The 17,795-nt window shown below is 39.2% G+C and overlaps 1 protein-coding gene across 1 annotated transcript; it reads left to right on the forward strand.

Moving 5' to 3' along the window:
• The first annotated feature begins 960 nt into the window (after positions 1–960).
• Positions 961–17,510, forward strand: LOC138898327 (V-type proton ATPase subunit e1-like). Its single transcript, XM_070184368.1, has 4 exons — positions 961–1,067; positions 1,154–1,282; positions 10,400–10,447; positions 17,161–17,510. The coding sequence occupies exons 2-4, from the start codon at positions 1,185–1,187 to the stop codon at positions 17,225–17,227; spliced, it is 213 nt and encodes a 70-aa protein (XP_070040469.1). The 5' UTR covers positions 961–1,067; positions 1,154–1,184; the 3' UTR covers positions 17,228–17,510.
• The last annotated feature ends 285 nt before the right edge of the window (positions 17,511–17,795 follow it).

Below are 17,795 nucleotides of genomic sequence, written 5' to 3' on the forward strand. Positions count from 1 at the left end.
TTATAGAACAAAAAGTAATGTATAATTAGGAGAATAGAGATAACGTAATGGTATTTATCCTTTAAATTTATTTTAAAAAGTTATGTAAATAAATAATACTTAAAAATATTTTTGATAAATTTAAATATAAAAGAATTCTTTTTAGAAATAGTCACACAAGATAAAATTTAATTTAATTTAATGAGTAACAAAAAAATATATTTATCGTATTAATATAAATTGACAAGTTAATAAAAGACTCATATGACAATTTAATAATATTAAGTAATGAATAATATAATTACGATAATAAGTAAAAAAAACAAAAAAGAGGAATAAAATATAAATTTTAGGAAAAATATAGAAATATAAGACTTATATAATTAGAATGTGATGAGAAAATTCCTACATATACACATAATGGAAATTATAATAGACAAAAAGTCAAGATGCAAAAATATTAAAAATAGAAAGAGTGTACATCTATATATAATCAGTTTTTGTGGCGACTAAAGTCGTTTCTAAAGGTAAATAACGGCGCCAATAAAGTCGCATAGTTGTCGCTTCTTCTACTGGCGACGTACGATGGACTATTAGTGACAACATTATTTACTTTTAGTGGCGACTATTGTCGCCGCAAAAAACGTTTCTATATAGCATAGGCATTTATTTTACTTTTTTCGAAAAAGTTTAATTTTTCCGAAATGAGTGTTTCACCATAAAATTTCTAATTTTTACTTGAACATGAATTTTGTAATTTTTTGAAAATTTAAAAAATTACAAAATATTATTTTTCAAAATTTTCAATCACTGACAATTTTAAAAACAACCCAAAAATATATTCATGTTCAAACAAAACTTTAATTTTCAAATACCATTTTCACATTAAAAATGTTCGAATTTTACAATTGTTATGTCCAAACGCCCCCTTAGCATTATAATATTTTTAGATCACCGTTTCTGCTTCTCCTTCATCCAACATCAGTAACATCCCCCCCCTCCCCCCCCCCCAACCCCCCTATTTTACAAAAACTTTCTCCATAGACTCTCTCTATCTCTCTCATTTGCAGAACCCATTGGCGGATTTGGTAAAATAATCTATTTATTTTTCTCTTTGTTTTTATATAATACTTTGCCGAAACTATCCAGTTTTCAGCTCATAATATTCTTGCAGAAAAAATACAAGTTGTGAGATTGGAAGGAAAATGGGGTTCTTGGTAACAACTCTAATTTTTGTTGTGGTTGGAGTTATTGCATGTTTCTGTGCTGGAATCTGCTGCAATAGAGGGCCTTCCACTAATCTGTATGCTCTAATTTCTTACAAATTATCTACATTACCTTCACATTGTTTTTTATTTTTGGGCCTATTGTTGTTGATTATTCTGCAGGCTGCTTGATTAAACCGCTTTATTATCAGAAATTAGTGTCCATTTTGTGTATTAGAGATTCACTGTTTACTAAAGTTAGTAACTTTTTTGTTTTTATTGAACTAATTGAATGTTAATCAATTATTCCATCCCAATTTATGTGGCGCTCTTCTTTTTAGTTTGTCCGAAAAGAATATCATCTTTCTATATTTAGAAATAATTTAACTTTAAAATGCCCCTAATGAGATTGATTACGACCACACAAATATTTAAGGCTTGTTTTAGACCACAAGAATCAAAAGTTTCTTTCTTTTTTTCTTAAACTCTGTGCCTAGTCAAATGATGCCATATAAATTGGGACAGAGGAAGTATTATATGTTAATCGCTTATCGACATATCAGAAATAGAGTAGACAACACTCCATTACAGTGGCTTTGGAGGAAATAAACTCAGGGAAACAATTAGCTTTTACAGGGGTCGATGGCCCTTGTGATAGGAAGGTTAGGAAGGCATTATGGAAGGAACTTGCTGCCATCAATGGTATAATCTCCCAACCATGGTCTGTTGGAGGGGATTTCAATGTGATCAGGTTTGCATATGAAAAGCTGGGGGAGGCAAGAAATTCAAGAGCAATTAGCTCCAGAGTTGTAAATGAGTTATCTTTAATAGATCCACCTCTGCATGGAGGTAATTTCACGTGGTTTAGAAGTAGAGATAGTTCTTGTGCTTCTAGAATAGACAGATTCCTCTTTTCAGAGAAGTGGGATGAGTGCTTTAAGAGCATCAGACAGAGAGTTTTTCCAAGAACCACTTCAGATCATTGTCCAATTCTCTTAGAATGTGGTGATTGGAAAAAAAAGAAAAGGTTACTTCAAATTTGAAAACATGTGATTTGAACACAAAGATTTCATTGATTTGATCAAGACCTGGTGGGATTCTTATGAATTAGCAGGGGAACCTGATATGATCCTCGCAAAAAAGTTAGTTTTGCTAAAAGAGGACCTGAAAAAATGGAACATGGAGGTATATGGAAAATTGGAGGATAGGAAATGCAAAGCAATGGCAAAGTTAGAAGAACTAGATCACAACAGAAGAATTGTTTCTCCTCATGATCAAACACAATGGGAGGCCGAAAGGATGACAATCAAGAAGGAACTATAAGAGATAGCAAAGGTTGAAGAAATCTCCTGGAGACAGAAATCCAGATGCTTGTGGATTGAACAAGGAGACAAAAACACAAAAAAAAATCATAAACAAGCAACAACACACAAGATATATAACTGCATAGATAAATTAATTATTGATGGTGAACTTGTGGAGGATGATGAGATTATTAAAGTTCATATTTTGGACTTTTATAAAAATCTGTTTAGTGAATCTGAACAATGGAGGCCTAGTTGGGAAAATGATAGTGTAAAAAGACTGTCAAATGAAGATAAGGAATGGTTGGAGAGGTCTTTTACTATGGAGGAGCTGGAAAAGGTTATCATATCTGTTAGTTTATAGATATGTATAGTGTAGTCTTGTCCCACATTGGAAGAGGAGTAATATCTCCTTGTAGTGTATAGCTATAAATAGGGACCTCTTGTATTGTATTTATTCATTCAATATATCAATAACATATTTTCTCCCATGCCTTCTCACATGGTATCAGAGCATTAGTGAGAAAAGATCGCTGTGCGTCATTCCAGCGTTAACCGGGAAGAAAGAACTTAGTCATCGTGTAATTTTTCCGGTGACCTAAGGCTTGTCTAAGTGAAAGTCACTTTCTGTCGGTGTTGTGCTAAAACCAACACCACCATCAGGTAGATCACCCTCCGACTACCAACCCCTTGAAATTTTATCCGGCAGAAAAGCCGCCACGCTCCTCCACGCTCCGGAAACAACTTTTCCGGCGAGGGTTCCGGCCACTTTCCGGCCATTTTTTCACGAAGCTTCTTCAGGACAGTGTGTTCTCCTCAAAATTCCGAGCCTACCCATCTAATTCAAATCAAATTCCGGCCACTTGAACAGTGACTTCTCTGGCCATTTTTTGAAAATATTTCTTCAGGACAACTTGCTCACAAAGGAATTCCGAGTCTATCCATCCTGGTTACAACAAATTCCGACAACTTTGGAATTTTCCGGCGAGCTACAGTGTTTCCGGCGTGAACAGTGTTCCGGCGCAGAACAATGTTCTGTTTTCCTGCTGTAAACAGTGTTTTTCAAGCTATTTCTTCAGCTACTACTACAAATTGTAGCGACATGGGGACCGATGCTTTGAATAGTCGGATGGTTTCTTTAGCAGAGTATATTGAGTTCCTTCAGTATAAAGCATGTAAGCAGACATCGTCTGAGATAGCTTCTGTTGTTCAAATAGGTAATAGCGTGACTTGTTTCTCCCAATCTTCATCCTCTGAGTTTTGGGTCATTGATTCAGGTGCATCAGATCATATTTCTGGTAATAAATCTCTTTTCACTACTATTTCGTATTCTCAATCTCTTCCAAAAGTCACAATGGCCAATGGGTCTCAAACCATGGCAACTGCAATAGGTCAAGCAAGCCCACTTCCTTCCTTACCTTTAGATTCAGTCCTTTATGTTCCCAATAGTCCTTTTAATCTCATAGCTGTTAGTCGCTTAGCCAAATCACTTAAATGCGCTGTTTTATTTCTTGATAACCATGTTTTTATACAGGAACGCATTACGGGGCGGATCATTGGTACCGGGCGTGAATCAAACGGACTTTATTACCTTATCCTTGCTAAATCACATGGACTCACATCTTGTCTTCCTTCTACAACTTGTCCTGTTATTGATTCACCAGATTTATTACATAAACGGTTGGGACATCCCAGTTTGTCAAAACTTCAGAAAATGGTATCTGGTTTATCTCACTTGTCAGCTCTAGAGTGTGAGTCATGTCAGCTTGGTAAGCATACCCGCTCCCATTTCCCTCGACGTCTTGATAATCGAGCAGAGTCACCTTTTACTTTAGTCCATTCAGATATTTGGGGTCCTAGTCGGGTCAGTTCTACCTTAGGATTCCGCTACTTTGTTAGTTTCATTGATGATTATTCCAGGTGCACTTGGATATTTTTGATAAAAAATCGATCTGAGCTGTTTTCTATTTTCCAGACCTTCCACGCTGAAATTCAAAATCAATTTGGAGTTTCTATTCGCACATTTCGTAGTGATAATGCCCGAGAGTATTTGTCTTCCCCATTTCAGCAGTTTATGAAATCTCATGGGATTATTCATCAAACATCTTGTCCGTACACATCTCAACAAAATGGGGTAGCTGAAAGAAAAAATAGACATCTTATTGAAACTGCTCGTACCCTACTCATACAATCTCATGCTCCGTTGCGTTTTTGGGGGATGCCGTTCTTACATCTTGCTATCTTATTAATCGTATGCCATCTTCAGCTATCCAGAACCAAGTTCCATTCTCTGTCTTGTTTCCCCACTTACCTTTGTTCTCTCTTCCACCCCGTATCTTTGGAAGCACTTGTTTTGTCCATAACCTTACTCCAGGAACAGATAAGTTAGCTCCTCGTGCTCTTAAGTGCGTATTTTCTGGGTTTCTCGAGAACACAAAAGGGGTATCGATGCTACTCTCCTGACCTCCAGCGGTACCTTATGTCCGCTGATGTTACCTTCTTTGAAACCCAATCATACTTCACAGGTTCAGGTCATCACTTAGATATTTCTGAGGTACTACCAGTTTCATCTTTTGGAGATTCAGTCACTCCAGCTTCACCACCTACAACTCCAGTTGTAGCTCCACCACCTATAGCTCCAGTTGTAGCTCTACCACCTATAGCTCCAGTTCCACCACCTACAATTCCGGTTGTAGCTCCACCACCTATAGCTCCAGTTCCTCCACATAATCCAGTTCAACCTTCTGCAGCTCCACCATTCTTGACTTATCATCGTCGTCCACATCCAGCATCAGGCCCAGGTGATTCACGCCCCGCATCAGATTCTGCACCTACTGCGGACTTGTCTCCTCTTAGTCAACCAATTGCACTCCGCAAAGGTGTACGATCCACACTTAATCCTAATCCCCACTATGTTCGGTTTAAGTTATCATCGTCTGTCGTCACCACATTATGCTTTTATATCTTCTTTGTCCACTGTTTCTATCCCTAAGTCTACAGGTGAGGCACTATCTCATCCAGGATGGCGACATGCTATGATTGACGAGATGTCTGCTTTACATGCGAGTGACACTTGGGAGCTTGTTCCTCTTCCTGCAGGTAAGTCTCTACTGTTGGTTGTCGTTGGGTTTATGCAGTCAAAGTCGGCCTGGATGGCCAGATTGATCGGCTTAAGGCTCGTCTTGTTGCAAAAGGATATACTCAGATTTTTGGGCTTGATTATAGTGATACTTTCTCTCCCGTGGCTAAAGTAGCATCTATTCGTCTCTTTTTGTCCATGGCTGCTGTACGTCATTGGCCTCTTTATCAGTTAGACATTAAGAATGCTTTTCTCCACGGTGATCTTGAGGAAGAAGTTTATATGGAGCAACCACCTGGTTTTGTTGCTCAGGGGGAGTTTAATGGTTGTGTGTGTAGATTGCGCAAGTCACTATATGGTTTGAAACAGTCCCCTCGAGCTTGGTTTGGTAAGTTCAGCACAATTATTCAGGAGTTCGGCATGACTCGTAGTGAGGCTGATCACTCTGTGTTTTATCGGCATTCTGCTCCTAATCTGTGTATTTATCTAGTGGTTTATGTTGATGATATTGTTATTACTGGTAATGATCAGGATGATATTACTAATCTGAAGGAACATCTCTTTCAGCACTTCCAGACTAAGGATCTGGGCAGATTGAAGTATTTTCTAGGTATTGAGGTCGCTCAGTCTAGCTCAGGTATTGTTATTTCACAGCGAAAGTATGCCTTAGACATTCTTGAGGAGACTGGAATGATGGGTTGCAGACCTATTGACTCTCCTATGGATCCGAATGCTAAGCTTCTGCCTGGACATGGGGAGCCTCTTAGAGACCCTACGAGATATAGGAGGTTGGTTGGCAAATTGAATTACCTCACAGTGACTAGACCTGACATTTCTTTTCCGGTGAGTGTTGTAAGTCAGTTTATGGATTCTCCATGTGATAGTCACTGGGATGCAGTTGTTCGCATTCTTCGGTATATAAAGTTAGCCCCAGGCAAAGGATTACTATTCGAGGATCGAGGCCACGAGCAGATTGTTGGGTACACAGATGCTGATTGGGCAGGATCACCTTTTGATAGACGTTCTACGTCTGGATATTGTGTTCTAGTAGGAGGTAATTTGGTCTCGTGGAAGAGCAAGAAACAGAATGTAGTTGCTCGATCTAGCGCCGAAGCCGAATATCGGGCCATGGCTATGGCGACGTGTGAGTTAGTTTGGGTCAAGCAGTTGCTCAAGGAGTTAAAGTTCGGAGAAATCAGCAAGATGGAACTAGTGTGTGATAACCAAGCTGCTCTTCATATTGCGTCAAATCCGGTGTTCCATGAGAGGACTAAACACATTGAGATCGACTGTCACTTTGTCAGAGAAAAAATACTTTCAGGAGATATTGTTACAAAGTTTGTAAAGTCGAATGATCAACTAGTAGATATTTTCACTAAGTCTCTTACTGGTTCTCGTATTAGTTATATGTGTAACAAGCTCGGTACATATGATGTGTATGCACCGGCTTGAGGGAGTGTTAGTTTATAGATATGTATAGTGTAGTCTTGTCCCACATTGGAAGAGGAGTAATATCTCCTTGTAGTGTATAGCTATAAATAGGGACCTCTTGTATTGTATTTATTCATTCAATATATCAATAACATATTTTCTCCCATGCCTTCTCACAATATCTTTTAAAGGAGATAAAACCCCCGGTCCCGATAGTTTTAATTTGTTCTTCTTCCAAAAATGCTGGGGTATTTTGAGGATGGACATCTGGAGAGCAACGGATGCTTTCTATAAAAAAGGCTCTTTTGTCAGAAGCTTAATCTCCACTTTCATTACTCTAATCCCTAAAAAGAAAGGAGCAGAGGAGATTAAAGATTTCAGACTCATTGGGTAGTGTATACAATTTGTTTTCAAAATTAATGGCAGAAAGACTTAAGAAGGTCATAAATAGTCCGATTTCCCCTAATCAGAATGCTTTCATCAAAGGAAGACAAATTACTGATGCTGCTTTGGTTGCCAACAAGAGCCTTGATAACCTGATGAAAAGGAGGAAAAAAGGGGTGGCCTGCAAGCTTGTGATCATGTAAATTGGCATAGCCTGCTGAATTTGTTGAAGTTGATGAATTTTGGTGATAAATGGCTAAAATGGATTAGATTTTGTATTTCAACTGTGAAATTCTCCACATTAATCAATGGTGATGCCCAAGGATTTTTCAGCTAGGCCTCATGCAAGGTGATCCTCTATCACCATACCTCTTTATTTTGGTTATGGAAATTCTTAGTACAATGTTGAGGAGAGCTGAAAGTTTGGGATGGTTAAAGGGGCTAAAAATTGGCAAGACAGACCAAGAAGGCATGATGCTTACTCATATCTTATATGCAGATGACTCTCTCCTATTCTGTGAAGCTGATAAAGCTCAAATTTGAGAGGGGTGCTCCTATGTTTTGAGGCTGTTACTGGACAAAAAGTTAACTTGGCTAAAAGTAGTATTTTTAGCATCAATGCTGATGAGTGTGTTGAGGATTTGGCAGATATAATGGCTTGTAGACTAGAGAAATTGCCCACTACTTACCTGGGGCTTCCACTAGGGGTGAAGAGAAAGGATAAGAATATTTTGGCAAGGGGTTATTGATAGATGTAGCAAGAAGCTAACTCCATGGACAAAACAATATCTGTTTTTGAGGGGAAGGCTTGTGTTGATTAACAGTGTCCTAGATGGTATCCCGACATACACCATGTCTTTGCTTAGCATGCCCGCAGCAGTTGAGAGAAAACTGGACTCTATTAGAAGACAATTCCTATGGGAAGGAAATGCAAACAAAAGAAAAATTCATCTGGTCAAGTGGAGTTTGGTCACAGAGGATAAGAAGACAAGGGATGGGAGTAAGAAACCTGAAACTGCATAATAAAAGTTTGCTATTCAAATGGTTATGGAGATATAGTAGGGGGAGTGATGAGGTCTGGAAAAAAATGTTGGATGCTATCTATAGGGAAATAGAGGGTTGGAGACAAAGCTCTGCACAATTGAAGCACTGTGGGGGAATTTGGTAGAAAATAAGTGAAGGATGGGATGAATTCTTACAGCATACAAAACTGGAAGTTGGCAATGGTGCTAGAATCAAATTCTGGAGAGACATCTGGAATGGAGATGAGTGCTTTAAAAATAGGTTCCCAGACTTGTTTAGCTGTGCTTTAAATAAAGATGGTCACATTGCAGATTTTGACCCAACATCAGGCTGGCATATTACTTTCAGGAGAAATTTGAATGATTGGGAGTTGAATAGCTTCTGTCAATTGCTGCAACAACTGAACACCTGCTCAATCCAGTTGAATAAAGTAGATAATTTGATTTGGATCAACAGCAGGGATAAACAATTTTCAGTTAATAATTGTTACAAAATGTTACTACAACAGAACAGTCAGGAGGACCATAATTGGCCTTGGAAGATGATATGGAAAACCAAGGCGCCTATGAAAGCAGCTTGTTTTGGTTGGTTGGCAGCTAGGGATGCCTGTCTCCCTCAAAATAAATTGCAAAGGAGATGCTATTCCTTGTGTAGTAGATGCTACTTCTGCAAAGCTGAACAGGAAACTGTTGAACACTTATTCCTTCATTGCAAAATCTCAAGACAATGCTGGGAGCTCTTTCTTACTATTACGGGAGTAGCTATGGTCATACCACAGAAGATTACTGATTTACTGGAAATATGGCAAGCTCAGAAAATGAAGAGAAACTTGAAACAGACTTGGAGGACTATTCCCATATGTATTGTGTGGACTTTATGGCTGGAAAGAAACAAGGCATGCTTTGAAGGGATGAGGGTGCGGATTGCTAGAGTTAAAAACAAATGTATCAAGAACTTATTTTTCTGGGGCTTTAGTAAAACTCTAGATACGATGGATCATTATTTGGATTTTTTGTATTTCTTGGGGGGAAACATGTAGCATGATGGGGAATCTGTTGTAGTTTCAAAGTTTGTACTGATTTCTGTACCATCTTGGTACTTTTTTTCAATAAAAGCCTTTACTTATCAAAAAAAAAAGAAAGAAAGAGTACTGTAGTTCTTTTCCATGCTTCTTTGATATTGCATCAGTTGTTTATTTTGTTTCTTGCTTAGTTTGATTGGAGAAGTCTATTCGTTTTTTACCTTTTGTTATGGTGGTGTCCTGGCCAGCTTTAGCGCACTCAATCATTCCACTGAGTACTTGCATCTTTTTCACCCATACAAAGTATATTCTGCACTTAGGCGGATTGGTAATCACCTAGATTTTAGAGTTTGTATCCGGTGATAATGATTTGAGCACAAGATTGTTGAACGATTTGTGCTGCAATTTTTTGATCTTTTGATCATCTCTGATTTGGAATAGTCTGGGAATTTTTGAACAGGTTTGAGATAACAGACACTCGGGGAGATATTATAGGAAAAAAATAGAGCATCGACTTCACCTATGCTCTTCTGAGTTCTGACTATCGTGACCTTGAATAAACCTTCAAAGACTTGAGCTTTAAGATTTCCCACATTAACATTCCTTACATTGAGGTCCCTCATGTTTAAGTTCTAAGTTAGTTTAATTCAAAATGCTCTATGTTTTATGTGTTGCTTATAATTGGATCAAAGGCAGCACAAACTTTCTAAATTCCCTTTTTCTTAAGGCTTCCTTAGAATACTTTGTAATTTGCATGATTATTAGTAAGTCAAATATCAGTTTAATTGCTTAAATGGTCCCATTATAATCACTTCTTTGCTCAAACCTCCTAATGTTAGGATTGCAACTAACAAAAAGCAGTAAAGCATATTCTTTATAGAGTGAAGTATTTGAAGATCAGTGGAGAACAAACCATCTGAACAGAAACTTTGAGCTCTGTTGCTACATCTCTAACTGAAGTTTGGTGGTGCAGGTTACACCTGACATTGATTATAACTGCTACAGTATGCTGTTGGATGATGTGAGTCTCTCTATCTCTATCCCTCTCTCTCTCTCTCTCAATCACACACCACACACACACACACACAGAGCGAACACACCCCCACGCACAAAAAAGGAAAAAAGAAAAAGAAAACACACTCTTAACATGCGTGGGGTCAATAAAAAAACAAGACATGGTACATATTGCCATAGTTCTTGAATGTTGAAGCATGACTTCACGTGTTTGACCTGAAACGAGAAACTAGTCAAGTCCTATTCTGAATTTTCTACGTCGCACTGCATTGTTTAAAAGTTTTGATGTTTAAAGGGGTTGTATTTTTAATCACCCATTCATTATATGTATTATGTAGACTTCCTTTCCGCTGATACGTACATATTTTGGTTGATTACTTGTTTTATATATCGCTTGATAAACTAGACAGTGGGTTGTTCGATTTTTCTGGTTTTTGATATTGGGATATTGATGCTATGAGAAGGCACGGGAGAAAATATGTTATTGATATATTGAATGAATAAATAATACTACACAAGAGGTCCTTATTTATAGCTATACTATACAAGGACATACTACTCCTCTACCAATGTGGGACAATACTATACTATATACATGCTGTAAATTAACACTCCCCCTCAAGCCGGTGCATACAAATCATATGTACTGAGCTTGTTACATATATAACTAATACGAGGACCAGTGAGAGACTTGGTGAAAATATTTGCAAGTTGATCATTTGACCTCATAAACTTTGTAGCAATCTCTCCTGAAAGTATCTTTTCTCTGACGAAGTGACAATCAATCTCAATGTGTTTAGTTCTCTCATGGAACACCGGATTTGATGCAATATGAAGGGCAGCTTGATTATCGCACACAAGTTCCATCCGACTGATTTCACCAAATTTCAACTCCTTGAGCAATTGTTTGGTCCAGACTAGCTCACATGTTGCCATAGCCATTGCTCGATATTCTGCTTCTGCACTAGACCGAGCAACTACATTCTGTTTCTTGCTCTTCCAGGACACCAAATTTCCTCCTACTAAAACACAATATCCAGACGTAGAACGTCTATCAGAAGGTGATCCTGCCCAATCAGCATCTGAGTATCCAATGATCTGCTCATGACCTCGATCCTCAAAGAGTAACCCTTTGCCTGGAGTCGATTTTATATATCGAATAATGCGGACAACTGCATCCCAATGACTATCACAGGGAGAATTCATAAACTGACTTACAACACTCACAGGATAGGAAATGTCGGGTCTAGTCACTATGAGATAATTTAATTTTCCAACCAGCCGCTTATAGCTTGCAGGATCGCTAAGCGGCTCCCCCTGTCCTGGCATAAGTTTAGAATTCGGATCCATCAGAGTGTCAACAGGTCTGCAACCTATCATCCCGGTCTTCTCAAGAATGTCTAAAGCATATTTTCTTTGAGAAATAACAATACCTGACCTAGATTGGGCAACCTCAATACCCAGAAAGTACTTCAATCTGCCTAGATCCTTAGTTTGGAAGTGCTGGAAGAGATGCTGCTTCAGATTGGTAATACCATCCTGATCATTGCCAGTAATAACAATATCATCAACATAGACTACCAGATAAATACAGAGACTTGAAGCAGAGTGCCGATAAAACACAGAGTGATTAGCTTCACTACGAATCATGCCAAACTCCTGGATAACCGTGCTGAACTTACCAAACCAGGCACGAGGAGACTGCTTTAGACCATAAAGTGACCGACGCAAGCGACGTACAAGGCCACGAGACTCCCCCTGAGCAACAAAACCAGGTGGTTGCTCCATATAAACCTCATCCTCAAGATCACCGTGAAGAAAGACATTTTTAATGTCCAGCTGATAGAGGGGCCAATGACGAACCGCAGCCATGGATAGAAAAAGGCGGACTGAAGCCACTTTAGCCACGGGAGAGAAGGTATCACTGTAATCGAGCCCAAATATCTGAATATATCCTTTGGCAACAAGACGGGCCTTAAGTCGATCAATCTGTCCATCGGGACCAAATTTAACTGCATAAACCCAACGACAACCAACAGTAGATTTACCTGAGGGAAGAGGAACAAGCTCCCAAGTACCACTGGTATGTAAAGCAGACATCTCGTCACTCATAGCCTGTCGCCATCCTGGATGAGACAACGCTTCACCTGTAGACTTAGGGATGGAAACCGAGGACAAAGAAGATATAAAAGCATAATGGGGAGATGACAGACGATGATAGCTCAAACCGACATAATGAGGATTAGGGTTAAGTGTGGTCCGTATACCTTTCCGAAGTGCAATCGGTGTACTAGGAGCAGGGTCCGCAGCAGGAGCAGGGTCAGGTGCAGGACGAGAACCAGTTGGGCCTGATGGAGGACGCAAACGACGATGATAAGTCAAGAGTGGTGTTCCTGTGGTCGGGGAACTAGGGGGAACAACACTAGACTCCTCAACGGTTGGTATGGATGAAACCTCTGTGGTCGAAGGTGGAGGAGGAGCTATAGTAAACTCCTCAAAGGTCGGTATAGGTAAGACCTCAGATATATCATGGTGGTCAGCTGAGGTAAAGAAAGGTTTAGACTCAAAAAATGTGACGTCAGCTGACATAAGGTACCTACGAAGATCTGGAGAATAACAACGATATCCCTTCTGAACACGAGAATAACTAAGGAAGACACACTTGAGAGCACGGGGAGCTAACTTATCTTTCCCAGGGGCTAAGTTATGAACAAAACACGTGCTCCCAAAAACACGAGGTGGAAGAGAGTATAAGGGTGACTGGGGAAACAATACTAAATGCGGAATCTGATTCTTGATGGGAGATGAAGGTATCCGATTAATCAAATAACAAGTTGTGAGAACTGCATCGCCCCAAAAACGCAACGGAACACGAGATTCAATTAGAAGTGTGCGAGCAGTCTCAATAAGGTGCCTATTCTTTCTCTCAGCAACCCCATTTTGCTGAGGGGTATAAGGACAAGATGTCTGATGAATAATTCCTTGAGAAGTCATAAACTGCTGAAATTGAGAAGATAAATATTCTAAGGCATTATCACTGCGAAAAATGCGAATAGAAACACCAAATTGATTTTTGATTTCAGCACAGAAACTCTGGAATATAGAAAATAACTCAGAACGATCTTTCATTAAGAAAAGCCAAGTACATCTTGAATAATCATCAATGAAACTGACAAAGTAACGAAATCCCAAGGATGAACTGACTCTACTAGGACCCCATATATCAGAATGAACTAAGGAGAAGACAGACTCTGCATGACTCTCAACACTACGCGAAAAGGAGGCTCGGGTATGTTTCCCAAGTTGACACGACTCACAATCTAATGTAGACAAACTAGATAAACTAGGCACCATCTTCTGAAGTTTGGATAAACTCGGATGTCCTAAACGTCTGTGGATTAGATCTGGAGGATCTGTAACTAGACATGTTGTGGAAGGACTGAGTGAGTTAAGGTAGTAAAGGCCTTCTGATTCACGTCCTGTACCAATTGTCTGTCCCGTACTGCGGTCCTGCATAATAAAAAAATCGTCAATAAAATATATACCACAATGGAGGGCACGAGTCAAACGACTAACAGATGCAAGACTAAAAGGACAGCCAGGGACATAAAAGAACGGAATCTAGGGTGATAGAAGACAAGGGATTAGCTTGTCCAACTCCTTTTGCCTTAGTTTGACATCCATTGGCTAAAGTAACAGTGGAAAGAGACTGTGAATATACAATATTTGACAAAAGTGATATATTACCAGAGATGTGATCAGAAGCGCCGGAGTCCATGACCCATGGGCCAAGTGTGCTAGACTGGGAAACACAAGCAAAAGAATTACCAGAAACAGAAGTATCAGTCTGAGCAACTGAGGCTACTTGTGGAGATGTCTGCTTACTTGCTCGATACTGAAGGAGCTCATTATATTCTTCTTTAGATAAAGAAAATCCTTGGTTACCTGGAGTCTCGGTCTGAGCAATGTAAGCATTTTTGGGTGGACGACCATGTAAGGAATAACACATTTCACGAGTGTGTCCAAGTTTGTGACAATAAGAACACTTGGGTCTAGATCTTCCAAAACGACCTCCTCCTCGTCTATGCTCCATAGTTTGAGATGTCCGAACATCCATTATCTGGGATGCAAGAACAGAGGAATCAAGTATCTGTGATGAGATCACTGGTGGACTTGGTGCTGCAGCAAGGCGGAGTAATCGAGAGAATAATTCATCAACTGTCGGGACAGACGGACTAGCCAAAATCTGGTCGCGTACTGAATCAAGATCATTAGGAAGTCCAGTGAGGGTAAGAACGAGAAACATCTTTTGTCGCTGCTCTTGTTGTTTTTCCACACTAGCCGAAACTGGCATCAACTTCTCAAATTCCTCCATGACTGCCTGTACTTGACCCAAGTAAGTAGACATATCCAATTCCTGCTTCTTTAAGTTTGTCATCCGTGATATCACATCATAGAAGCGAGATATGTCATTAGTGTATAAGGTGCGTGCCTTTGCCCAAACCAAATAACATGTCTGGAATGGACGAAACAAGGGCATCAACTTGGAATCAATAGATCGCCACAAGATGCTACATAACTGAGCATCGATTTTTGCCCAAAGTGCTATTGCCTTTTCATCTCCATCGCTAGACTGTTTGATTAGATGATCTTGAACACCTTGACCTCTACACCATAACTCGACAGATGAAGCCCAAGCTAAGTAGTTTGAACCTCCCATTAAAGGTTCCGAGGTAATAATAGCACTAGAGTTTCCAGAACTCATGTTTCTAGACCCAAAAGCATCAAATCCCAAGGACATTGTTGCAAATTATTGCCAAATAGGAAAAAGAATCAACTGTAATCCACTGAAACAGTGTACGGAAACAAAGAAACAGAATACTGGACTGTAGCAGTCGGAATAGTACTGTAGCTACCGGAAAAAACTCAAAGTTGTCGGAATGAAATGAAAACAGTAGGGGTAGGATCGGAATTACCAGGCGACCCAACTGTTCTGAAGGAAGATTTTCAAAAAATGGCCGGAAGTGGTCGTACGCGCCGGCGCGTGAGCTTCTGGTGGCGCGTGAGGCTGCTTCTGCCGGAGTTGTTCACTGGGGTTTGGTCGCCGGACAGTGACGACTCTTGTGGTAGTGTTGGATTTTGCACAACACTGACATAAATGAAGCAGATAGAAAACAACCTTAAAAAAATACTGATTTCTCTTTCCCGGAATCGCTGGAATTTATGCACAGCGATAAGTCTCTCACAATTGCTCTGATACCATATGAGAAGGCACGGGAGAAAATATGTTATTGATATATTGAATGAATAAATACTACTACACAAGAGGTCCTTATTTATAGCTATACTATACAAGGACATACTACTCCTCTACCAATGTGGGACAATACTACACTATATACATGCTGTAAATTAACAGATGCTACAATGAAGAACATATGATCATTTGAGGAGTTGGCTGGTTACGTAGTTGAACTGTGTGCGCAATAATCATGATTCTAGGAAAGGTAGACAAATTGCAGTTGCATCTCTGTTGGCAAATGAATGTATAGACTACTACTGGAAAAGAAAATTGCCTGGAGTGGTGTTCAAATTGGACTTAGAAAAGGCCTATGATCATGTCAATTGGCCTTGTCTGCTGAAGTTGTTGGAAAAGATGAATTTTGGAGGTAAGTGGATTCAATGGATAAAATTTTGTGTCTCCACTACAAAGTTCTCAATACTAATCAATGGTAGTCCAGTAGGTTATTTTAATTCTTGAAGAGGTTTAAGGCAAGGAGACCCTCTGTCTCCCTACTTGTTTCTTCTAGTAATGGAGTTGTTGAGTCAGATGATTAAAACTGTTGTGAGAAGTGAATGGATAAAAGGCTTTAAAATGGAGGGTCATTCAGGAAATAGTATAGAAATTTCTCAGTCTTTATGCTGATGATACCTTGTTGATGTGTGAGGCTGATAGAGATCAAGGGCTTCACTTGAGGGTGGTTCTGTTGGCTTTTGAAACAGTGACGGGTTTAAAAATAAACCTGGCCAAGAGTTCAATGTTTTCTTTGAATGCTGACAGTGATATTCATATGTTTGCTGATATCATGGGTTGCAAGGTTGAAAAGTTTCCTACTACCTATTTGGGATTGCCTTTAGGTGCAAAATTCAAGGACAAATCAGTGTGGAATGGTGTAATTGACAAGTGTGAAAAGAAAGTTGGCTCCTTGGAAGCAGCTTCTGTTTAAAGAAGCCTCCTGTAAAAAAGAATTAAAAAGAAAGCCTCGTGTAATTTGGTCAGTTTTCTGCACAAGCCACCGAAATTCTCCTCCTGCTGGAAGGCTGTATTGTTGACGGATTAGTCACCTTTTGAAGATGTTGCTAGTTCTGGTTGCCCTTGAAATAATGTCATTTTCACTTGGGACTTTAAAAAGTAGTTGTTGGATTATTGCTACTCTCTGCTTGAACTACTGAGAACCATAAGTTCTTTTAGTATGCTAGCGTTCGGATATAACAAGTGAGAGGTATAAGTAATTACACTCAACCAACATGAGTTACATGCATGGAAACAGTCTCTTGGAGAAAATGCATGGTAAGACTGCGTACAATAGACCCTTGTGGTCCGGCCCTTTCCCGGACCTCGCGCATAGCGGGAGCTTAGTGCACCGGGTTGCCCAACATGAATGACATATCGATGGAAATTTTAACTGTTTCTAACGCTTTTATTGTTCTTATGGATAGGTGGGCGATTGTGTATCTTGCACAGTTGAAACCACTCATTGTACCAATCTTGAGTGAAGTAGAATGAGATGCTTATGGAAAAGCCAGCAGCCATTCAATCCATTATTCAAGGAAGAAGTATTTTGAGGCATGTAGTAGCTGAATATACTGTTGTATCAAAATTTCTATGTACTTATAGTTGGTCGAAACAATTTTAATTCGTTGTGTAGATTCATAACATGTTTTCTAGTTCGAAATGCTTTTGGGGACATTTCTCTGAGCTTTGGACTAATGGAAAAAATAACAGATGGATGATCTAACAAGTAGCCCTTACTCTCTGCCTTTGTAATAAAAATCATTTTCCATCTGCATTCTTTATTTTTAATATTCTCCTTCGGTGGACAGAGTTACTTAGTAATCTCTACTAGTGGAAAGTAGAAGGTACTCGGTGGAATAGTTAAGATGTGTGCCCGGTTTCTATAGTCATAAAAAAATTCGCACTTACTGGTTGGTGAAGATAAATTATTTAGCTCTTTCTTAATCTCTTCTACATAAATGCCTTTTCTATTCTAATTTGAAAAGAAAGGTGTATGATTTTTTAAATTCTGCACGAATGATGATGATCACGTAGAAATTCTTGACAAAGAAGTAATTGG

Source organism: Nicotiana tomentosiformis, chromosome 9 (assembly GCF_000390325.3).
Source record: "Nicotiana tomentosiformis chromosome 9, ASM39032v3, whole genome shotgun sequence".
NCBI classification, from domain to species: Eukaryota; Viridiplantae; Streptophyta; class Magnoliopsida; order Solanales; family Solanaceae; genus Nicotiana; species Nicotiana tomentosiformis.